The 26,134-nt window shown below is 42.6% G+C and overlaps 1 protein-coding gene across 1 annotated transcript in view; it reads right to left on the reverse strand.

Moving 5' to 3' along the window:
- LOC141013013 (protein diaphanous homolog 1) overlaps positions 1 to 15,392 on the reverse strand; it is a 37,269-nt gene extending 21,877 nt beyond the window's left edge. Inside the window, exon 1 of the mRNA XM_073486552.1 lies at positions 15,318 to 15,392. Coding sequence (XP_073342653.1) covers positions 15,318 to 15,392 — 75 coding nt within the window. The remainder of the gene's footprint in view (positions 1 to 15,317) is intronic.
- Positions 15,393 to 26,134: the final 10,742 nt, after the last annotated feature.

Below are 26,134 nucleotides of genomic sequence, written 5' to 3' on the forward strand. Positions count from 1 at the left end.
ATCATCGCAGCTGTCTTTTTGTTACACCGGAACACAAAGAAGGGCCCTTTTGTGGAAACAAATCACTACCACCCCTACTACCACACACACACCCACACGCACACTCTTCTCTTTTCCTGGAACACCTCCCCCCCTTGTCTAACCAACAGCTGCTTGGCACTGAGAGATGATGAGGAAAAAAGGGGGGGTCAAGTCTTTCTGTGTGTGTGTGTACGCGATACTGTGCACGCAGACACGCATGTGTATGTGTAATGAAAGACAAACTAAATTTTTCCATTTCTGACTTCTGTTTTTAATTAAGTGGGAAGAGAAAAAAAACAGAGTGATGGAGAGGGAGAGGAGGCGAAAGGAGGGGTGCTCACACAGAATCATGAAGAGCCAAGTCATGCAGAGAGTCTCTGTCAATATGTAACTAAGTGTGGGTGTATGTGTGTGTCTACACAAAGAGGAGTCTGTTTATCAGTCAGCAGACCTGAGTGTGTCCTTCATCCCCCCCCAATCCCTCCCTCCTATTCCCTTCCTCTCTCGTTCCCTCACTCCTTAAAAGGACAAAATGTGTGGTGGAGAAGGTGATGGGTAGCCAGGCTTGGAGAAAGAAAAAAAAAATGGAAAAGACAGATGGAAAGAGAGAAAAAAGAACACAAAGAGAGAGAAAATGGATAGTGCACTTTCATCCCTGACCACTTTTAACTATTTTCCCAACTCATAGAATAGTTTAAGTCCTCCCTCAGAAAGCACAGCTTCATCTTTTTTCTATCTCTTCTCCTTTCATGTGGTCTATTCATCCTCTTGTCACCACTCCCTGTTTGTGGAGCCCTGCAGTTTATTTTTAACCCGCTAAAAGCTTTCAGATGACGTGCCCCATTGTATATCTGTGGCCCAAAAGTGTTTTGCATGGGCCCTCTGGTGGAGGCATAGGAGAAAAGCATGACATTAACTTTATATAACTTCAAACTAAGTTTTTTTCCATTCAGCATTCCAGGGCTGGAGACTGTCTAAACTAAGACAGAGGAGAGGGTTTATAGTTTCAACATCAATATCTGTGGGCTGAGCAGTTCTTTGGAAAAAGTTGCTGAGGTTGCTCAAGAAAAAGAACCACACAGAGACACAAACAACTCTTTTGCCAAATGTTCATGTCAACAGAGATTAAAAACATTACAGGGACATTTAATAAGAAAATAACATGTTTATGGTTTTAGAAAAGTTTACTTTAAGAATGTTAAAGTATTAATACTAAAAGAGGAATGAGAAAAAGAAGAAAAAGAAGAGAGGGAGGCATGAAGTTCTTTGTTTAAAGTAAACAGAAGGGCAAAACTATGGCAGACAGAAGGACAGCTGTAGCCTTGGTCCCTTTAAACTTTAAATGTCCAACATTCTGTCACTCTATGTAAGAGTGTGTGTGCGTGTGTGTTACAATGAAAGCAAGTTTGACAGAAGAAGAATAAGGGGGTTTCCACGGTAACCTCCAGTCTGAAAGAGCCCCTTCATCCTGTTTTTCACCGTGAAAGGAAATGAGGAGAAAAAATTCCTGACTGTGTGTGTATGTGCATTTGTGTGCGCCTGTGTGCGATTGTGTGAAAAGGACCAGATGGCAGGGTGGGGCAGTGAGGAGGGGGGACGGGGGGCAGGATGTGGGAGGGCCAGGGTGCAGGGGGAGGGCTTGTGGGAGGGGCTAAGACCGTGCTCCCTTGCGCTCCCCTGGTGCATGAACGGTGTAACTGCAGCTTGGATTTTCTGCTCTGAACTAAAGTTGGATATTATCCCACTGTTTTTGCTTTTGAAACATAAAAAATAGCCAATATTTATAGTTAAAAAAAATCTACATAAATTAAGAAGTTTGTTTGTTTACCATCATTAGATTGGGCCTGCTGGCTCTAACTAACACACTTTCAACAAAGCTTGAAGGACACCCCACTTCTGAAAGTTTTAAAGTTGATTATTTTTAATCTCAGCCCACAGGAATGAGTTTGTTTGAATCCATAAAACATAATTTGTCTTTTTGTTGGTCCTAAATAATTAACAATTGCAAGCACAATAACCTGTGCATACATTTTATTTGATTAAATTCAAAATTAACATCTAACAGCTCTTAGTCTTCAGACTTTAAATGAATAATACAAGATGCCCTGCTGCTAAAGTTTAGTGACAATCATATGTATGTTTGAGTATTTTGACCTTTTAAATTAATTAGCATTAAATGGCGTGTCAGTTCATGTCAAAGTGTTCTGAATTTTGATTATTATTATTATACATTTGGATGACTGACAGCTTCATAATATTCTAAATGGGAAGAACTCTTTCCTTACAATAATCTACCACAGACCTTCAATGGTAACTCCTTAAAAAGTAAATGTTCTACCTTTGCCTTGAATTAAAAAACATCTTTTAAAAAAAGTCCACTCCATTAAAAAGTATTGTAGTGTATATAGATTTATAGTTTCCATCTAAATGTATTGACTATAGGAGGCACAGAAAGTGGGGTCCTTCAGTGAGGTTACATTTTATGTGTGGAGTCACAGTGCCCTCCACTGGTGAATTTGATGTACTGCTGCTAGACGGCAGAAGGCACGCAAACCACTACAACTGGATACACTGTTTATTACCTTCACAGTCCATGTCACTCAGCATCCAAGTGTGTGTAGGAGTGTGTGTGTGAAAGACAGAATCAAAAAAGAACATACTGATTGTGTGTGTATGTGATAGTGTAGGGGGTACAGACGGGGGGAGACAGAGGTGGAGAGAGTGTGTTTGGTGCTTGGACACAGTGGGTCTGTGCGTGCCAGTGTTGTTCTCTCAGGGCCATTCTGACCTCTCTCTGCTCTTCTGGCCATGAAGGTCTTCAGTGATGACGCACACACGGCATGTAACGGCATCACTGATGAGACACACATACATACACGCACACACACACACACGAAGTATGCTGCCTGCATTGCTGATAAGGTGCACTACAGTCGACACACAGACAGCACTACCTTGAACTCAAATTCGTACTTGCTGAAACCACACAAACAGCCCATAAATCCCCATAGCAAATAACAGAGGACACGGACAGACCCCCCCACCACCACACGCACACGCGCACGCACACACACACACACACACACACACACACACACACACACACACACACACACACACACACACACACACACACACACACACACACACACACACACACACACTTACAGGGAGAGGTGAGCTGCTATGGTGTGCTTATTAAATCAGTCCTATATCAGCCAGTCTCCTTGGGACAGCAGAAAAGATTTACTACAGCAATTACACAGGCTAATTACAACGAGGAGAGATAGAGGGAGTCGGGGAGAGCTACAGAGTGTAAAGGAGAGAGGGAAATCAAATCAAAAGGAGCGAGAGCAAATAAAGGTGTGAAAACTGAGAGACGAGAGAGCAAATAATGGGGGGGAGAGAGAGAGAGAGAGAGAGAGAGAGAGAGAGAGAGAGAGAGAGCGAAGTTAGTGTAAAGGACAGAGACAATGAGGATGTGACCTTGAGGCAGCCACAACACCTGTGCCTCCTTGAGTGGGGTACATGGACGACAACAGAAAAACGGTTCAGTGTTGAAACTCCCCAACCAGCTGTGTGTGTGTGTGTTTGTGTGTGTGTCCGTGCCTGTGCCTGACTTACTAACTGAGTGACTCACTGAGTATGTAAGTAGTTTTTCTGTGGTACTCTGGTAGTCTGCGTGGTGCTTTGGTGTTTGTTATTCACAGTGTGAATGTCCTTGACGCTGCACTGGCCTTCACAGCACAGCACTCCCTCTACGGGGAGGAGAGTGAATTACATCAGTAAGCAGGGTGTTATGCTGGGTATCAATCAAGCCTGATCCCAATTCCTAGTGCTGTGGAAGGCTTGTGGTGACATTTGCAGACACTTACATGCATTACAAATGCGTGCGTGTGTGTATGTATGGGACTGACTGAGAAGATTAGTGTTCTTACAGACAGCTATGACACAGAACGTCTGACGGTCTCATATTTGAATATATAGTCTATAAGGGTGGCAATTGGGAAATGCTAACAACTTGATTCTTAGTCATTCCCATTTGAGAAAGACAGAATGCACCACACTTCCTAACCTTCAGTCAACAGTGGGCGTTCACAAGCTCTTGCTCATGGACACTTCATCCTGTCAAGGTGCTCTAACTCAGGTCGTACACTTGAATGTTAGTCTCGTTATGTACAGAGCCAGCTGCCTGCCAAATGTACTGACATTTCCCTGCCTGTCAAGTGTACAGTCCATCCCGTCCGTTTCAGTGACACACGCACAACCATGCAGAAAGTCTCATTTACATGAGCTCAGAGGTAGAAATGAAAACTTATAAATTGGGTTTCTATCTCAATTAAAAAGTTAGATGAACTGTAACACTCATGCACCCCATGAGGCACATTTTGCCCTGGGCAAAAAGGATTAGGTTCTGCGCTCCTGTCAGCCCTCAAATATTCATTATTACCTTATGGAAAGATAGCAGACAGAGAGCAAGTGGGAGCAAGAAGGAGCAAGCATGAGGGAGAGTGCAAAAAAAAGGGAGCATGAGTAAGTGATAGAGAGGCACTTTATGAATACAAGCAGTTCTGACTTATGCAAAGCAAAATAGATGAAAGGAGGACAGAGAAAAATGGAGGTCTACACGGTGTCATGCCATGGAGGACAGTTAAAAGCTCGTCGCAGGGCTGGAGCACACACTCATCCTCTGTTAATCCCTCAGTTTCTGTCCTCTCGTCTCCAACCATCCATCCCTTCACTCGTCTTTATCTCTGCTTCAGTGATGAGGACAAAGGAAAGCACTCACTCATTTTCTCCCTCCTTTCCCAGTTCTCTCCCCCCCTCCTTTCTCCTTCTCCCGGTCTCTTCAGGCAAGGCTCGCAGGCCTGATTAGCAATTGTGACTTGACCGCATGGTGGAAAGATTGGCACACACGCACAAACACACAGGAGCATGTACACACACATATGCATTCAAAACATATGTGGCAAAGAGGAGGACTAGGGCCAGTTTTGCTGGGTCTAATTACCCCCTGAGCAAGGCCCAGAGTCAACCAAGGGGCTGGAGAGGAGGAGGGAGTTTTGCCTTTTCTAATGTCAGCCATTGCTCGCAGGACACACACATGCACTTGAAGAAGTGTGTCTGACTGGAGGCAAAAAGATTGAGCTGTTTTCTGTGCTTGTCACTATGGTTTTTTTCCACCAACATGTTAATATGACCAAGCCAAGGAAACTAGAGAGGGAAAAAAGAGATGCGTTCGGAGCAATGCTGGAGGAGCGATAAAGAGGATGAGTAACAAAATGGAGCAACTGCGAGGGGAGGCAGTATGGTGGGGAAGAGAGTGTGGAGCAAAAATTATGGGAGATGAGGATGAGGAGACAGTGTGAATGAGGAAAAAGAAAAGGGGAATGAGAGCCAAGATCAAGACGGACGTTGCCTCAATTTTGATAATTAATACACCAGACACAGTCGTTTCCACATACATACAAACCCGAAGCTCCACCTTTGAACTAGAATTAAGTGTATTTTATTTACAGCTTTAAAATCATTGGAAAACCTACACTGATCCTTCAATCCATACTGCTGAGAACACGGTGAACACTTCTTTGCATTTGTGTATGTGAACCTTTTTCTTTGTTGCGAATGCTTTGGGAAAACTACTGCAGGTGTTTGAAATACATCAATAACACCGGATCATAGTCAAACTAAGTAGCTGCAGGGGTATGACAACCGCGATCTGGCAACCTCCACCTTTGCGTGGGAACCTGGGGAAAAGTCTCTCTCATCAAAGATCCATCAGGGTGCTGCAGGGTTTTCTAGTTTGTGAAATCAGTTTTACCCCCTCCCCAAAAGAGAGAGAGAGAGAGAGAAAAAAAAAATCCCCCAACCTCACCAAATAAACTAAACAAGAGAAATAGATGTTTAGACAGACGTGCAAATCCTCTCCTAGAACATCTGTCTGCTGGCCTCTCGCTGGAATTGGCTGTAGCTGGGGCTAGACAAAAAGACACACATGCATGCACACAAAGACACAAACAAAAACAAAAATTCACAGAAGCACACACTTAATCCCACCATGTGCTTAGCGAGCCATCAGGGGACGTGTTGCCAATCAGGCAGCTATGTGAGGCTGGGCGAATGAAAACAATCAAGGAACAACACACAATATGGCTACGGGACTGGCACGTGTTTGTGTGAGTGACAGAGTGTGTATGTGTGTGCACGCCTGTGTGATTGAGTTCACAGATTCATACACACATAATGCCAAGCGGAGAGCAGCCTCTGTGCTTGCTCAATGCATTCCTAGAGGGACTGTGTGTGGAGAGATTTTCTGGGTCTTCTGTAACTAAAAATGATTGATGTAAGAATGGCATATTCAGGGAAAGAATCAATGTTTTAGGATTCACTGCTTATTCAGCCTGTGCACTTTGGATGAAAGCATCTGCAAAATGAATGTGATGTAAAGATAATCTATTCCACTGCAGTGCTGCCTTAAGGTTTAACCTGGGGGCTGGTCTGAATGCAATTTGTTTTTCCTTGGCCTGCATGATACGGTAAAATAAAATCATATTGCGATTATTTTGACAGATATTATGATTACAATATGATTCATGATTAGTGGGACTGGTCATTGGTCATCACAATTTCCATTTTAATTTAAAAAGAAACTTGAAATCATTAGTATGGGACTTTTGTTCGGTAAACAATCAGGTTTTCTTACATCTTGAGAGCAAGATTTGAAGGCCAGGGGGGTCCTGATGCTGATGCGCCTGATGATGTTTTGTCACATTTTTTCAATTGCAAAAAATAAACTTTATACCCACAGCAATCAATGTATCTTTTGATCATGAGTAATTTATAATTTCGATGCCAGGAAACAGCATATGACACATTGTTTCATTTCAGTGGAGGGGGAGGGTGAGAGGAGGAGAAGACAAAGAAGAAGTTGAAACTGCGGCACCTGTGTAGAGCCAGGCAATGTACATGTCAGCACCACTGTGGATGTTTTTTAAACTACAGGTCAGGAACTTCCTTTAAAAATACAAAAAATATGAAATTATTGCTGATCTTATTGGAAGTAAGATATGAGATGCAAGTAATTATCGGTATTGGCTGGAAAAAAATCCATATTGTGCAAAAGAATTATGCAGGTGAAACATCAGATTATGTTTGAATTCAAGCATAATCCTAACCTTGAAAAAAAAACTGTTCAGATGAAGCATTTTCCAAACTTTCAAGACTTCGTTTAAACCCTGTAATGTAACACAAGACTGTGTGGTATTTCTTCATTCTACCTGTTGTTTGTACCGCAGACCTGTGACCTAGCACGTGTGTGTATGTCTAGCGAGCTATTACTCTTCTCTCTGTCTTGTCTCTTCTCACGGCTCACTGAGTGTGTCAGTCTGCATTGGCCCTCTTTCAGAAGCTAGTGAGAGATGGCAGCACCATTAAAATTTAACCCACTATCTCGCCACTCACCACACACTGACAAGAGAGGGAAAGAGAGAGAATGGCAGAGATAGCCAGACAGGCATACACGGATATATACAGGCATGTATCTAACCACAGATATGCACATACACAACCGCACACACACACATGCACACACACACTCATTCGGGAAGAGTGAGTTAGATGTGATAGCGAGAGATGGGGAGCGACGGAGCGAAAGATCCCATACAGATGGAAAGTAAAGAATAAGATGGAACAGATTACCGCTTGAAAACCACACACGTACCCACATACACACACATCTGATGCATAGATGGCTGTGGAAATGAGTGGCATCAATTCAGCAGGGGAAATGGAGAACGTGTATGCGCCTTACGTCCTATCAGTCCACACTATCCCTCTCTCTAAATCCACATTTCCACACTTTCTATTACTTTCTCCCTCATCAGCTCTGGCTTCTCACTCCTTCAGCCATCCGTCTTTCAGTTTCCCTCCCTCTCGTTCAATATTTTTTTGACGCATAGCTTTTTCATTTCTCCGTCCTCTCTCTCTCTTGTTTTTTCTACAACTCTCTCTCTCTTTCTCTGTGTCTTCCTGTCCTTTTCTGCCCCAGTGGAGTGTGGGATAGCAGGCAGTGCTGGGAGGCCTATGGTCTCTTAATTAAGAAGCAAGGCGGAACGAGGCCACAGTTAACAAGGACACACACTCACACACACACACACAGACGTTTGCATTGCTTTACTTGTAAGCACCCGCATTATCTCCAGGCCCCAGTACTAAAGTTAACCCTCAGTAGGAATAAGCACTGGCCAAAAAATAATATCATGATCTCTTTGATTGCAATCACGATCCACTATCTAAATTGCAATCTATTTCTCAATTTTTAAATGTCCTGGAGACCACAGCCCGACTGGGAATCACCCATGAATTTCTCAATTTGCAGCGTTAAAAAGGCAATATTGCATTTAATAAAGTTATTTTTGGCACAAGCTCCTCATCGGCCATGCTGCTAGCTGTAACTCAGGTTGAGTTATTTACAATCCGAGCCATGTGAAGTAAGTCTTCTTATCAGCATAGCCATCTTGTCGGCTACATCACTGTATTGGTTTTTAGTAGAAGAGGAAACAGAAGGGAGGAGGACATTAATTAATCTCTACAACTCATCTAAAAAGTAGTTTGTGGACACCTTGAACATCACTCTTGGTCTAAAATCATCAGATCGTCAACCCTTAACAGTCAGCAGCACATCCTTGACCTGAGCCCATACTCTCTAACACTAATCTAGACCTTATTCAGACCTTCAACCCAAGTCCCAACCCTTTATTTGCTACTTTATACTTTAAAACTGAGAAATAGCCAAAAGTGGCCTCACTTTGCAAAACTTCACTTAAAGCATCTAAAGCTCAAATTCTACCACACGAAGATGGAAGTACACACACACAGAGACACAAACAGGCACTGCACAAAAAACAACGCAGCAGACACAGCTGAAGACCACTATGCTCTGGTCCCACACACACTCACACAAGCTTTCCTCCTCTTTCACACACCACAACACCTAATCAGAGGCTGAGGACCTGGGTTGAAATCTGCGGGGCTAGGACTCAATCAGCTAGTGCAATCAGACACAGGACGCACACACACACACTCACATGCATTCATTCACACACAGGGCTAAAATTACACACACGGATGACACACACGTAATAAGCCCTGAGCTCACGGACGAGAGGAAGGCCATCACATTATTCAGTCTACCTCATCACCACTGTAACCAACACACAGGCAGCACACACGGAGGAGGCGGGATGGAAGTAGCTATTTTGAGAGCGTGTGCGTCCGTTCTCTTCGAAGGTGACTTTGGGCTGGCTGGAGTGGTAATTGGGTACACATACAAATGCCTTTTTCTTCCTCTTCCCCACGATCTCTTCAAAGTCTCTCTTCTACTCCCCCCCTCTTTTCCTCCCACCGTGATCCCCCTCTTTCTCCTCACTGCGGCCCCCGAACGTGATTACATTTCCGACATGAGTGAGGGGTGAAGAGAGCGAGCAGAGGAATGAAGAAAAAGTGAGAGAGACCGATGATTGACTTGAAAAACAAAGAGAGGGTAGAAAACAGCTCTTTCAGTGGATTGAAAAATAAAAAAAACAAAGGCGTAGACACACGTATATACATTAGCATTTGCCCCCTACGCACAAAAACGTACACCTATATATATACATATATATAATTTACTCGGTTGGGGAGCAAGGCAAAGCGGAGGAAAAACACACAAAATGTCACTCAGACTGTCACCCTGATCTTTTCTGTTGAGACGCACGCAGACACACACACACATACAAAGTGCAATGGCCATCTCATTTCCTCAGACGAGTGACATTTTCTCTCTCTCTCCCTCTTTCTGTCTCTCCTTCTGGACTCCGTCGCTGTGGTGATAAAATTAGCATTCCTTTCCCTCCTCTGCTTCTCCCTCCCTCGACGACTGGACAAGAGGTGAGGACCACAGGGACGGAAGAAAGGAGAGAGAGAGAAAGAAGAAAGAAAGATGGGAACAAAGAAGACATTAAGAGAGAGAGAGGAAAAAGCCTGAGAGAGACGTGGACACAAAGAAACAATCGGAGAGCAGAGTGTGACAGGCGGAGATAGAAGAGGGATGGGAAGACAAAGACAGGGAGGATGAGAGAAAAAGAAAAATACAGCAAGTGGACAGAATGCAGACTTGTGGAGAGAATGAGGGGGAAAAATATACCCTCAGGAGATTTTTATCACCATGACAACCCTCTCCTGTCTCCTTTGCTGTCCAGTTGCATGATGAACTCCTGCTACTTGACCTCAGCGTGGACGAAACATCCACTCACTATTGCAGCCTGATCATCAATCCATGGTTAAATTATCAGCAACAACAAGTTTCAACACAGTTTTAAAGACTAATTGGGATGAGTGTTTGAAGAGACAGCAAGGACAATACGCAACATACCAGAATTAACAGCTGGACGATCATGGTTGAGCTTACTTTGTTTACTCTGCGCACGTCCGTGCATGTGGGCGGGTGCATAAACCCGCATGTGTGCATGTTTCTACAGGGACAGGGTAGAGGGCCCACAGAGTATAATTAAAAGCCAGAGACACAGAGTCCTTGGGAGAGACTGCAGCAAGAACTTTATGGTGAGAAAGGGAAAGAAAAAGAAAACTGACCTTTAAAAACACTGAACGAGACAGCGTGAAACGGTGAGGGATGAGATAGGTGTAATGGAAGGTGGGATAGTGGAGATAGACTAAATTAGATTATGCTCAATTGAATGCGGCAAAGAAAGAACAAAAAAAGTGAGAGAACGAGCAGGAATGGAAACATTACTGGACTGGAGTTGTTTGTGGGGGAGGGCAGGAGGAAGAAGACAAAGAGAGGGGACGAAGATGAAGCAAAAGAGAGGAAAAGACAGAATCCTAATCAGGAATCTGAAGAACAAAATAATAAGGCTGCCTGACAGCAAATGTCAGCTCAGGAAGGGTAGCAGATGGAGGGAGAGAGAGAGACAGAGGAAGGAGGGAAGAGGGAGGAGGAAAGGAAGAGAAGAGAAACATCCAGAAGGAGACAGGTGGGGCTGGAGTGATGGAGACACCAACACGGCTCCCTCCAGGAGGAAGGAATACAATCTTTCGGATGCTAAGAAGCAACACATCGCCAGGAAAGATATTCCCAATCTCCCACTGGAGGGAAACAGAGCCGGCAGGTCAGGAGGGTGAATCCTCATATGATGGTGTACGTGTGTGCAGCGTAAATGTGTGTGCTGATACACTAACACATTCACTGCCTGGCTGGGAAATGTTGCCCTTGAGCCAACCTTGACTGCTGTTTCACTCGAGCTACGCTTCGCTTTAATTCCCATATCAAAAGCCATCTCTCTTCCTCTCTCCCATGTTACTTCATCACGACTTAATGGTGAGACAGGATCCTGACTGTCTCTCACAATCACCTTGTAGCTTTCTTCTTTGTTCAGTACAAGTAGATGCAGAGACGCTAGAGATGACAACGGTGAGCATGGATGTGACTAATATCTCTAATTAAAAAGAACTCTAAAATGCATTTCCCTCTCAAATAAATTACATATACAGATTCTGTTTAATTTCAATGCAAGAGTTTCAAAAAGTTTTGAGAACTAGGGCATTGCCAGTACTACTAGGGGGGAAACAACTGAAATCTGTCTGTTTCTAAGCAACAATTCTATAACTCCATGATTAAAGTGAGTGAACTTTGGCCACCGTCTTTAAAATTTAAACACTCAACAGTGTCAAAAAGCCAGACAAAAGTCAGCAGTGAATTGGATAATATATGCATTCTGTTAAGGTGAACATGAGCGCTGTGAATCTTAAAAGGAAATCAAACTTTAATGAGTTAAACAGTTCTTTCAAGTTATCCTCAGGTCAATGGTGTAGATCCAGGTTATTCAAAACTAAAAGTCCACTTAAGTTTTGTACAACATGAACTTTAATCAAAGATGGTTTCTTAAAGAAACCTCACACTGTTTCCTTCTGATATTTCAGCAGACTTTGTTCAGAGTTCAGTTCAGAAAGTGGTGAATCTTACTTGAGTCAAACATCTAGTGACTGTCATTTTTAGATAGGAGATAGAAGCGATTCAGGTAACAGTCAAGTGCAAATACCAACAGGTGGCAGGTAATACACAGTAGTCAGACTCTCACAGTAAAACTTTTAAGCACATAGTACTGACTGAGATCTCCAGAATTCAGCTGTGAAGCAACTTGTCCTATCAGACTATGAAGCTAACGTTAGCTCCAGCTGCTACAGTTGAGTTTAGATCCGTCAAAACCATTTACTGGTTGTCAGTCATCATTAGCAATTACTGTTTGGTAATTTTTCACTATTAGGGGTAGTTTACAATATTTGTAGTTGTCAAATAGACTTTTGGATGTCATGTTGTTATCTAATTGTTATCTTGTACTGTTCGTGAGAGCTGGTTCCACTATCATCAGCAGCATCTGAGAACCAATTTTATAACCACCAACCCACAATCACAGAACAGGAACAGCTCTCAGTTGTTACAGCTTCTAAAATCACTTTTTAATTAATTAATTAAAGTCACATGTGACCTTAATATACCTTAACACATGTTGGAAAGCACGATTTTTTGACAACAAAAACATGTTGGGCCAAGCTGCAGGCAGAAGATTCAGAAATGATGCATTTTTCCCAAAAACAAATAGGAAAGGAATTGTCATAGGATGTTAATGAGTAAATGTGAAAATTAGTATTTCTTATCAGTTTTGCAGGCATGTGGTTTATTAGTGAAATTGCATTTCATTTTGTTATTAAACAATGTATTCCAGTGACACTAATAAACATAACAAAGCATGATTAGTTGTTTTAAGCTGGATGTTTTTTTTTTAATAATAATAATAAATAAATAGTAAAACTAATTTTGGAGCTTTTCACACGTTGCATAGAGAAAACAAAAATCCGTAATTACACAGATAACTGTAAATAGTTTAATACTGGCGAATCTGGGACTAAACAAAAGAAAAATTGAGGATACAAACAGACAGACTTTGTTTGGCTTTCCATACAAATGCTTGGAAAACAAGTTTGTGTGTCCAAGTTAACTCTAGCAAGGCTGAAATGTCTCTCACGTTAAAGCCATGACTAAGCTCACACACATACTCACACAGTACATTTGCTATTTTAAACATCATTGTAATCTATTACAGGATATGTGATAGATTCAAATGATATTCATATGACATTGCCTGCCATTACATCACCATTAGAAATAGAAATGTCTGAAGAACCACAGCGCTAACATTTCCCTTGTCAACTGAAACCAGACTTAGATTTAAAATTAAGATCTGTAAATATGAGAGGCACCTCGATATTTCAATCCAAATATAATAACTGTACAGGACATGTTCGGATTTGGATTATACTTTAAGGATTAAATGTGTATAGATATGGCAAATTCCAGCTGGGGATGGAAATCTTGACAATTATCTAAACTTCCCCCGGGATAATAGCAGGCATTCATCCCTGAGCTATATCTCTATAAGAAGGTCAAAAAGAGATGGAGGTTATCAACTACGTAAAAAAGCTGCCCCTGCATTTCCCCATAAACCACAGTTTCACCATCACACCTCAGCCGTCCTCCTCAGTAAGGACATCTTCCCAATCACTTGTTCTCTCATTCCCTCCCTCCCCTCATCTCTCTCTCTCGCTACACCCAGTGAGTAATGGCGGGAGCAAAGGATAGTGGCAGAGAGCTATAAAAGTGTAATTTGCTCCATTTTCCTTGGGAAACCAAATTCACTTTCTGTCCTGCGTTACAATCTGTTAACATTCAGATGGCCAGCATTGCAGACAGCGCATTACCCGCCTACACTCGCTACTAATGACCCTCACACAGAGTGCACACATACACACACTCACGAGCAAGGAGAGCAAGGACGCACAAGCTGCAAGTGTATAAAAAAGTACAAAGTGTATACGAGTAACCTTGCAACTGCACACGGCATCACACAAAGACTCAAATTCTGCTTGTAATGGACTGAGAGAGGGCAAAAAGGGGAAGGAGAAGGGAAAGAGAGATATTATAGAGAGAAAAGGTAGATGGGATGAAACTCTGTGTAGTGAGGCTAAGTATGTTTCTCTGAATCTAATTAAATAACTTGCTCAATCTCAGGTTTCGCTCACTTTGCTGCCCCACAAGCCTTTTTCCTCCACTAATCTGTCTTTCCTCTTCTAATTCTCTCAAAGTCTTGTTCACATGTTCTTTCTCTAGTTTTTCCTCCCCTTCTTTCTCCTCCTTGGTATAAATCTCCCAAACTCTTCTCCTCTCACTCCATCTCTTTGTCTCCTTGTTCACGTCTCCCATGCCTGTCTATTTCCTTCCCTCACTTGTCCGCAAATTCTCTCTCGCACTCTCATCTCGCCATCCCACCCTTGCAGCAATCCTTTCTCTCTTTCTCTATCCCTCTCCTCCATTTCCACCACTCCTCTCTCAGGGAGCTAATAGCCTCCTCCTTTGTTCTTGGAGAACAGCGGGGAACAATGGCGGAGTGGGGCTTGTCGTTGTGGCAACAGGCATGAGACAAGAGAGAGAGAGGGGGGGGGACAAAGAAGAAAGGCAGAGAGAGAAAGAGCAAGCACAGAGGGGATGCTGGTTGTTAGCCGGGCGGCGGGGAAGCGAGCGCTGGCTAATTACACTCGTTTCTATGCACACCGCAATTAAACCCTGACGCACACACATACGCCGCCTTCGCTCAGAATATCCACCGCCAGCCACACACACACTCGCTCTACATCATCAGAGAGAAAGAGCAAGCAAGAGAGGAGGTGGCAGAGAGGCAGAAAAAAAGAAATGACAAGAAAAGACTGAGGCTATTTTAAATCAATGCTACTGTTCTCTCAAGTAGCACAGTAAAAGTTCATTAAACTTTAGCTCAAACACAATCAGCTTCATCAAATCTATTTAAATACTGCAAGTTGACATTAAGGTATGAGGTGGCGCTTTGACCTCTTCACGGCCACACACTCTCCACCTTTATCTAAAAGTCAAACACACCAGCTAACCAACAGTTGCTGTAATGTCACCGGCTGGCCTAAATACTTTATCACATTAATTCTCCCTCTCGGTTGTATTCCTCCCACTCTGCATCTACCATCAGTTCATCTCCATCTAATCAGCTCATCTGCCTCCATCTCTCCACAGGATGATCTCCCTCTCTCCAGAGATGAAGAGCTTTAACTTCACACAAATTAACAAAGAGGGAATATAGTGCAGGGAGTGAAGGAGAGGTTGGCATAAATGTGTGTGAGAGAGAAAGAGTAAGAGAGATGGAAATGAGGAGACTTACATCCAGGTCACACCACCCTGTAGGGTAGAACTTATGCTCCGTCTCATAAACACCACTTCCCAGCTTCTTATCCATGCCCGAACACTTTTTTCCATTAACACACGTCTCGGAGAAACATGTGTTCCACGCTGTCTGCACGGCTATTCTATTATTCATGCAGTTTAATGCTTGCCCAAAGTGTGTATATACATGTGTCCGTTAAGAGTGTCGGACGTTCATGTTAAAAAGCAGGAACGTTTCACTACACATCTGAAGACCAGCTAATGTGTTCCTCGCATTGAGCTTTCAGTGTTAACAAAAAAAAGCTGCAAGAGAATGTGCATGTGTGCACGTACCAATATGCACACAAAAAGCACAACTTCACACAGCAGTATGAACACACACACACACGCACACACACACAGACAGACACACACACACACACACGCACGCACATTCACATACGCATACAAACCCAGGCTGCCAATGAGGCAGATGAGGAGTGAAAGGAGTCACATTAAACAGCCAAACTTGTCCTGTTTCGCTTTCATAGCCCCAGTCCATTTTCATAATGCATTAAAACCACCGCTGAGAAGAGAGGGAGACATGGAAAGTAGAGGCAATGAGGAGGGGGGGTTAGAGAGGAACGAAGGCACAGAGAGAGAGGGAGAGATGGAAAAGAGGAGAGAGGGGACATGAAACATTCTCAAAGTAATCTAAAGCTAGTGGATGTATGGGGGTGCGAGGAAACAAGATAAGGATGAAGGGAGTGGAGGAGTTAGAAAAGAGAGCTTGTCTCAGAGGCAAGATATGGGAATAGAAAGTGTCTGATAGAGGCACAGACAGATTAGGGAGGTGGATAAAAGAAGATGGGATGCACTGATAAAACAAGTAAGGATGATGGCAGGAGATGGGGAATATGATTTAGTCACAAACTTTGATTGTGTGCATGCTATGAATGCACGTGGGTTTTCTTGATGTGTGAATGTGTTTGTAGTGCTCTATGTTGTGTATGAGTGTGTGTGGTTGTACAGTGGCAAGGGGCAGAAGGTTCTCTGTTTCAGCACCAGCAGGCTGATGAGAGTTTGGGGCCAAACAGCCTGGAGGCAGAGCTGGCCTTGTTACTCTCTCCTTTCTTCTCTCTCACAGACACAAACAATCTCAGTTTAAACCAAACAGAGCCACAGCCGCTGTAACAAGCTGGGCATTTTGAACCTCAGATCATAACGATAAGGCTAATACAGAAAAACAGTTAAGACGCTAAAATATTTAGAAAGAACATGCACTTGTTTGATAAATAACAACGTTAATAACAATTCATGTTAGTTTAACATATCTCGATGTCCCCCAAGCAATAACTGCACCAATGGAAACTTAAAGACACATAAACTGTATGTGGGCCTGCATGTTGTAGCCTTTAAAGCTCCATTGCATGATATTTTTGCCATTAAACTGACAAAATCATGTGATCCGTGTAATGAAAAAGGATTTCCAGTACTGTTGATCCATCTGAGAATTAACACCCCATTCTGGGGCTATGTGCAGCCTTCAGCTTATTGTTGTGGTTCATCAGGTTGTACAGTTGTGACCCAACAGCTCTCTGTTTGAAACTGTGGACGCCCCCTTATAGCGCTGTCACGATATTCGATTTTTATTAAAGGATAAATATACCAAGCTTGTGCACTGTCTGTTTAGCACAACAGCATTTAAGGTGATTTACTTCTACATAGTCAGAAGAGATGGAGGAGGTGGGCCAATATTCAGTATCGATATTTTTATAATAGTTATCGATAACACTACCTCTTAACATAACAAACAAACATGTTGTCTGGTCAACACGAAATATTGAGGGGGTAAAGTAAATAAATGGCTCAAAAGGACCATATATGTCTTTTAGGACTTCTGTAAGAGGTCCTGGGGCAAAAGGTGAGTACATTTTGAACATCAGGTGGCCAAAAAGACTCCCCATGCTCCTCTGTGTTTGTTGCACGAGTGAAATTTGCAACCATTTGCTAACACAGTCATCATACGATTTTGATAAGCTGATGGTACGACGTGATTTGCTGTTCTGAGTAAGTTTTGGAAACTTTTTTGATTCAGTTGAGGATAAAAGTCAACTTTGTAATACTTGAAACTTGCTTGAGGTACATAATCCATCACAGCTAACTCTATGCCTGCTCTTCCCCTTTGCCACAAAGTTACGTTATTGTCATCGGTGAAACTCCTGTGAAACTGCAAGTGTGATGCATTTATGGCCTGGAGAGCAGCTATCTAACTCACATGAACTCAAATTTTCCTTACATTATGCTTATCCTATTGTTTGTCTCCAGGTAGTGATTTTCTGACAACCTCTGATATGTCACGAATATATTAGTGTGTAGCAGCCAGCTCTCATATCTTTCCCTAACATTACTATACAAAGACAACTCTGGCATAAAATAAAAAGTTCATGAAGTTTATTGATAGATTACTTATTTAAAGCCAGTTTAAAATCTTTATAAGTTGATTTGTTTACTGTGCTGACATGAGGAGAAACAAACAGAGGCCTAGAAGGCAAGAAAAAAAACAGTCAAACATAAAATAAAACAACGGAAATCGATAGTGGCAATTTATAGTACATGATTTGGAGGGGGCTAAAACGTGCAGTGCACGCACTACGACCCATTAAATATCTATTAACTTTCAATCAAATCTACAGAGAGTGACTAGAACAAGTGACTGATCTTATCAGTAGGGAAGGAAAGAGTTAAGGAACCAGTCGAATAGGGGCTGAGGCATCCAAAAGCCTATCTCCTCCAAGTCAATGGCGTGAAGGCTATCTCACACACACCTGACAGAGACAGAGTGCTGCCAATAGTGCCAGAGGGAACAAGAGAGAGGGAGGGTGGCAGACAGTGAGAAAGAAAAAAGAAAGGAGGGAGCAGAAGACAGCTAAAGGAAAGAGCATAAACCAGAGGCATGAAAAGAGAGACGGATGGGTAATGGTGAGCACGGTGTTCAGATGACTATTGCTTGCTTTGTTTTGAATGCGTGTTGCTCATTATGTAAAAACCTGACAGAAGGAACATTAGAGAGGGTTGAACATTTTGTATTTGTGTGTTAAGAGAGCAGACGACTGATAGAGGCAGTGTGCTATAAAAGCACTAAGAGCTCCAGCAGCCACACGCTAAAACTTTAATCAGGCATTAATAAAAACAATATCATTACTGTCTGCCTCAGGAAATATCAACACACCTCACTGAATATGGCAGGCAGGCACACACACAATATTGCAGTCCAAGAAACACTCATGCAGACATAAACAACCTCATCGCATTTTTCCCTGTTTTTACTCTGATGCCGTCTTCATCCTTCCGCTTTTCTATTGCCTTTCATCTACCTTTTAAATCATTGTGTAAGATAAAGCACAGACAGAGTACAGCTATACAAGTACACACACACATCCACAAATGAGCAGCTAGATGGGTGGAGGAGCAAAAAAGCAGCAAGACTGAAAGCATTGCCTCAAGGACAAAGGTAAGCCACTCAACTCTTGTGTGAAAGCAGAGCTGCTTCATACAGCAAAGGGGCTGAGAGTTGAGTCAAGCAATTGTAAGTAGTGCAGCTCCCCAGTCACACCATTCACCACAAACATAAAGAAAAAACTATGAAAAATGGGAAGCCAGACACAAAATGGACATCCAGAGATGCACACCTGAATGCCGTAGCCTCCTTGAAAGAGTAGCAAAGCTATAGAAATCTCTCTCACACTCTCACTCCCTTTGACAAAGCTAGGCTGGAGGGGTGAAAGCACTGAATAAAAGTCTACACAGGACGTTAAAAGACAGGATAATGGTGGCACAGAAAGCGGAGAGGAGCAGCAGAAAACAAGGGTGAGGAGAGACAGAAAGCCATTTCGTGGAGGTTCCTACAAAATATGAAGGGAAGGAAGTTGAAGGGAAAAAGTGTGCGAGGATGGATGAAGAGCAGGGGAGGGTAATAAGTAACAAGGAGGGTAATAAGTAAGGCACTCGGAAAAGGCGGGAGAGAGGGCAGAGAGAAAGTGAAAAGAGCAAAAAACTGAATGAGAAAGTAATAAAGTCAGAAAAATCATAAAAAATTACTTTACTTTTCTTTTCTTAGTTCTGAATAATCCTTGCCCTACATACGCATTCAAACAGAGTGAGACATGTGTATGTGCATGCATGTGAACGGATCACGCACTGATAACATTACACTCCTTAATTCCTAATTAATCCTTCTAAACTGGATTATGGTGCAGAGCATGACAAGACCAGGATTCCATCCTTCACCCTGGTGTGTGTGTGTGTGTGTGTGTGTGTGTGTGTGTGTGTGTGTGTGTGTGTGTGTGTGTGCGTGCGTGCGCGTGCATGCACGTGCGTGTGCGTGCGGGGAACGTCACTTTACTGTTTTTCAGCTTGAGGTCTCATAAGGCTGGCCTGTCCTCAGTAACATGATGTTGGGAAATGAAGCTGACAGTGTGTCGGTGGTCCCCTATGACACAAACACACACATACGCTCTCACACACAGACACACACAATCTGTCTTGTACACACATACACAAGGAGTCCCCAGACTACAGGTCTTGAAACGCTTATGAATTATTGTGTTGAGTGGCAACAACTCTAAGCATTACTTTACACATTTTAAGTGAGGACTCGTGGGGGATATGTGCTTACTCACATAACAAGACACCGGTCCCCTGACACACACACTTGTCCTGGTTCGAAAGCTGCCACAAAAACTGTCCCATGTGATGTATTTTGCATTACACTGCAGTCTGGAATAAAACCAGAGGGCTCCACAGACACAAATACTCATGAATCCATCATATGTTCTATTTTACTTTGTAGATGAGCAGTATGTTTGGTAGCAAAATAGCTTCCATTTCTGTCCGCTCCTATATTTTTTGAGGGGAAAGGAAGCTAAAACTAAAGAAAAAAGAAAGAGAGCTATGCACCACCAAGAGCAGACTTCATGTGGTTAATGTCAGAAGTAAAACTTGGAAGATGGGTTAGCATAATGTACAAATGTGGGGTACTAACACATGGGTATGACATACATACAACATACAGTGGGTCCAAAAGTCCAAAATAGGGTTTAGCCATGATTTGACCCGAAGAAAGGTCTCTGCTTAGAATAACAGAGTTTCCAAGGGCAGAGCACATTGAACTCCAAATCACTTTACATAAACTGGATTATTTGTACCCAAAGCATGGTGAGGCAGTCCCAAAGTGACCACACCACACCATATACTAAGCTTACTTAACTTAATCATACATACAGAATTTGGTAAATAAAAACACAAGACTACAATCATCCAAATTAGTGTCAAAAGAAGGCTGTCTTGTAGTGCTCTCAAAGGAAGGGTAGTTTCTACACCACTTCTCAGGAGGGGGAACAAGGCCAAAGGCTGGAGGTGGGCTAGGAAATACATGAATTTCATAGTGGATGACTTAAAACAAAGTCCTATTTACTGCTGAATCCAAGTGTGACTTATGCAGTAATAGAAGGGTGTATATAAGGAGACAAACAGGAGAAAGAATGATACCAGTGTTTCAAACAGACATTGAAACATATTCAAGTCTGGGAGGATTTTGCCAACTCTGGAGCTAGACACCTGCACAGAATTGACTTCACAAGTAAATCAAACCAGCGACCTTCCGATTACTGGACGACTCGCTCTCGCTGAGCTACAGCTGCCCCATTGGAGTACCACTCCATTCTTCAGAGTCATTGAAGCCAACCAGTCTCTATTCTTCAGAGACATGCTACACCCTCTGGTTTGCATCTTTGTGGAATAGGATTCATACTGCAGTGGATAAAGAGCGCCAAACACAATTCAAAGCTTTGCAAAAACTACTTGAAAACAGTACCGACTGTGATGGACTTTCCTCCACAGTCACCCGACTTCAACCCCACTCACACATTTATGGGGGAGTCCAAGCATCCTGTGACATCACAAGAGGCTTTATGGAACACTGTCAAATCATGCTGGGATAATGACTCATCAGGTTTTACACAAACTTGTGGAGTCCATGCCACCTCGAGTCCATGCTGTCAATAAAGCAAAAGGGCCACATACTAGATATTCTTAGTTTTCACTCAAATTGTGAAGCTGATATTATCATTTGCAATAAAAATATAGTATTACATTGTAAAACAAACGCAAAATAGAATAGTCTCAAACTATTGGACCCACTGCGCATGTCATGAATTTAGGATTATGTACTGATGAAGACATGTTAGACATAACCACAACATTTGTGGAGTTTGAATCTATTACTATCACTTTTGATTTAATATACTAATAAAAAACTACAAGTGTTGTTTTTCTCTTTAAACAAACATCAATACATGTTTCATATTTGAATAACCTAAAAAACTCTATTTGATAACATCATGAACTTAAAGTCTACGTTTTACCAAACAGTACCAAAATCTTTGCTGTAACAGACAATAACCCATTGTATAACCATTAGCCTGTTGTAAAACAAGCTACTACAATCGTCCAACCACTTGATGTTACTGTAACTGTGTTATCCATACAGTCAGAGACAGCTGTTAAGGCAGTGATGGCCACTTTTTATAGGATTTTCTCATAAGCAGAGGTAGCCACGATGAGGGTAGAATGACAGCTGTAGAGTGACCAGGCTGTTAATTATTTTCCCTTTAAACTATTCTTTGCACCCAACAGGTAACTGTATTTACTTACATGTGCTCACAATGTAATCATGCAAAAAAAAAAAAAAAAAAAACAAGAATTGTGAACTTGAGCACTTACGGTAGACAAACATAATAGCCAATGGAAAGTGCAAGTTGAAAGTGAATGTCTACTAGGTACATTTGGACCACAGTATAAATTAATAATGTGTAACATATTGCATTTCGTACTACTGTGTGAACAGCGTTGTTTTCTCTGTGCTCATTAAACCAGGCTCACTACAGAGAAGACTGGGGGGGTGGAGGGAGCAGAAAGGGGAAGTGGTGTGATGGATGGATGGAGGGGGTCACAAAGGGATAGATGGAGTGAGTTAGGGGGGAATTAGCATGCTTTCATGCATTCTACACCTCAGTGGAGCACCACGGGGCCTGTTGATGCCTCTAAGTGCTATGCAGTATTAAGCAGACAATCTCTATGGAGGCCCTGTGGCATAGTGTGTGTGTGCGGTGCGTGCTGACTGACCGCTAACTGTGTACAGTTAAGTACCAGACCCTAAATAACCTATTTGGGGAGCAGAAAGAGGAAAGTGGAGAGATTCAGTGGAGAGCCAAACACTGTCAGAAGAGCGATGCATTAAAATGCTTGCTGTGATGTGCTCCACTCCTCAGAGGAGAAAAACACAGGGAAAGAAAGGCACAGAGAGAAATATTAAATGGTCTTCCTCCATCCTGTCTGTCTATACTGACAGAGGAAATCCATGCAGGACACTCATGTTGATCAAGTCGCATTTCAATAAGAGCGCACATTTGTCTCTCCTACAGCTATCACAGCAGCCAGCAATGCACGACGTCACTATGATCAACCTGAACACCTGAACTCTGCCAAACTCTCTCATTCCACCTTTTCTCACTCACAAGCTCTCAAACTTAACTCAGTTTCCTCATTTTACCTCTCCTCAATCTCCATCTCCTCAATCACTCTCGTCACTTCATGTCTCTCCACCTTTTGATCATTTGTCATTCCCTCATTCCCTCCCTCAGCGCTCTCTTCCATCGTACACAGATCACTCCTGCCTCCATTCGTCCTTCTGTGAGCCTCATTCATTCTGTGCTTCTCTCCTTCACTCTTCCCTCAATAACGCCATCCGTCATCTCGTCTACTGAACTGAGATTAATCTCCATCCATCTGCATCTTTGACAATAATCTCTCCTATTTTTTTCTAAAAGGTTTTGAAAGTCAATTAATGATATCTGTGAAAAATCCAAGAATAATTAATAAAGAAAAAGAAAGAAAAAAATCAAAGTCTTAACCTGACAATTAGTGACCCGTTGGGCTCTCAAAGCAGTCTTCAGAATGGAGGTGTGAAACTACTACTCTCATCTGTCACTGTATGTAAAATTTTTGTTTTTTTCCGGCAAACAATGCAGTGGCCTTCATGTTTGTTTCCTTCATCTGGCTTCAATCAAGCAGCATACTTGTTATCATCAATCCAGCCCGCAAAAATTTGCACTTTCCCATAGTGGCAGCAAGCTTTTATCTTTCTTGGGTTCGCCAACTACCTCGTGAGCCAACAAACAAACTATTTTTTTAGTAACTTTCTTCAATAAAAGCTGTAGTGCTGCATCAAGTGCTATCCACATTTTTCAGAGTATGGAAGAAAGGGAAAGAAGCATGTTTGTAATTCTATGCAGAGATTTACAGCCCTGTAAATACCCACCAATGACACTGTGTCATTTTAGATTTTTATTCAAATGAAATCCAGTCGGAAAAGAAACCTGTATTTATACAGAGAATACATCACTTTAATGATTTGAGATTTGTTTTCAAGATCCGCCAACACTTTTATTTCTATCTTATCATTATTAGTATTATTTCCAATGCTGTTATGGTCTGTTGCTCTTGCAGAATTAAACCGCCATCTTCTTTGAGGCGAGAATCAAAGAAACCAGTGAGAAGGGAAAACCTTCGGAGCAAATATCAACATGAAACTTTGAAAAGCAAAAAAACTCTTTGGGTTCTTCAAAAAACTTTCCAGAACAGACTTTAAAAACCATTCTTGGAGAGATCTTTAGAAGTCTCTTGCGTACCACTCCATTCACCCAAACAGACAGGAGATGCTGCTGATGCTGTGTGAATGCACAACAAGTCCTGAAAGGTTTGCTCGGCTCGCTGCACATCTACAGTGTAACGGTTCTGGCAGACAAAGCACTTCTAAGTACAATACATAGAACCAAAGACAAAGACAGAGACAGTACACATGCAAAACTTGTGACTTGCGTTAGTTATAGGAACCGTATGTCTCATGTACTGTAGCTTGTTATGGATTGTGTCATTTAATCTCAGTTGAAATGGCATTGCTTCAAGTCCTCCTTCTGAAAACTACAAGTACTGCGTCTACAGTTGTACCTCATATTCTTGCCATGAAAAAGGAACAGGCAGATTTGTTAGGGAGGAATGCTTTTGTCTCTGAAAGTGGTCAAAAACAAGCTGTGAAATTATTAGAGAATTCAACGGGGTTTTAGTCACTCCACAAGGCTTTGTTCAAGCTAAGATTGAATTTCAGGGGTTTTGGGTGAAGTTGGACTTCAATTTTCAGGCCCAGTCAAGCCGGACAGCCCCTCTGAAATGGTACAACTCCAAAGCCCACTCACACAGATCAATACTTAAAAGTGGTAACTCCATTCACACAATGACAAATTACTCATCTCTCCCTTTTTCCTTTTCTCTTTTTAGTCCCAGATGCCCTGCTACCATCACGCTGCTTTGCCAGTCTCAGTTTCACCCTGAAGTTAATCTGCTGGGTGGAGTGATGAGCGCTTGGGGAACCGACAGGAGGAAGATGAAGGAGATGAAGGCAGAGTGAAATGAGAGGAAGAGGGGGATGGGGAGTGAGAGATGGCCATGCATTATTGAGCATATACAGAGTGGAGTTTTTAGGGGATAAATGTGAAAGCATGTTTAGGGACAACCTTTTCCCTTCAGCCTCCCCCTACTTCTCCCTTGCTTCATTACTTGCCCTGCCTCCGACTTTCCTTTCCCCATGAGGATGGCCACATCTCTTATTCAGTGGGGAGGTTAAAAATTCAAAGCTAGGAGGAGGAGGTGGAGGGGCGGAAAGAGAGTACCTGAAAATGGTCAAAATGAAGAAATGTCTTTAGGGAGTTTTCTCAAGTGCTAATCTAGAGACCTCCTTGCTTTGATTAGGCCTGTGTGTGAGTGTGTGTGTGGCAGTTGTGGTGGGAGAGTATTAGGACCGGGGGAGGCAGATGAATAGACAGAGAGAGGAAGAGAGAGCAGGAGAGGGTGTAGACGTACACTTTCACGCAGTGCAGTGTAGTGTAGCACACAGCATGGTGAAAAATTAAGGTGCCTGCAGGGCAAAGCAGAACCCATGTCTCACAGAACACGACACATGCAGATACTGAGTAATGGAGCAAGGGCTTCGGCTGCACGCACGCGCACGCACACGGACGCACACACACACAAGCAGAGAGACATCGGAGCAAACCAACTGTAATTGACCAAGTAGCATATACAGTAGTATCCACACAGTATTATTGTACTTACATAAACAATGCATTTAAGTCTGACTTCTTGTGCCTACACATCCTTGACACATAAACACATACATTTAAGTTCACACACACACAAACTGTCACACGGTTACTGGTTGCAGATTAAGGTCAGAAAGTAGAGCATGGCCTGGTCCACCAAGCTTTGTAAATACCATCGCTTTCTGGTGTAAATGCCACTGGGTTATCCATATTACCAGGGGCCATGTTATACCAGCAGCAATAAAAGCTGGCCAGGTTACAGCGCGCGCACGCACGCACGCACGCACACACACACGCACACACACACACACACACACACACACACACACACGCCAAGCACAGAGTGCATGCACACACATATGGAAATAAACAAGATAATGTGCACCTTAAGAAAGTTGGTACAAGTGTTTGCAAACTTTGGGTGGAATTGATAGTTTTAATATGTGTGAGTGTGTGAGAACCCTGAAGACATGGTCTGGGCCATCAGCATAATGGGGAAGATAGTCTAATAGCACCCTAATAACTCACTAGCTAGCTAACACCACATCAGCAGCAGCTTTAGGCAACTGTTAAACAATTCGACTGAGATAGGAGCTTTGGACTTTAAAGGACACTTTCA

The sequence above is a fragment of the Pagrus major genome, chromosome 18 (genome assembly GCF_040436345.1).
Source record: "Pagrus major chromosome 18, Pma_NU_1.0".
NCBI lineage: Eukaryota > Metazoa > Chordata > Actinopteri > Spariformes > Sparidae > Pagrus > Pagrus major.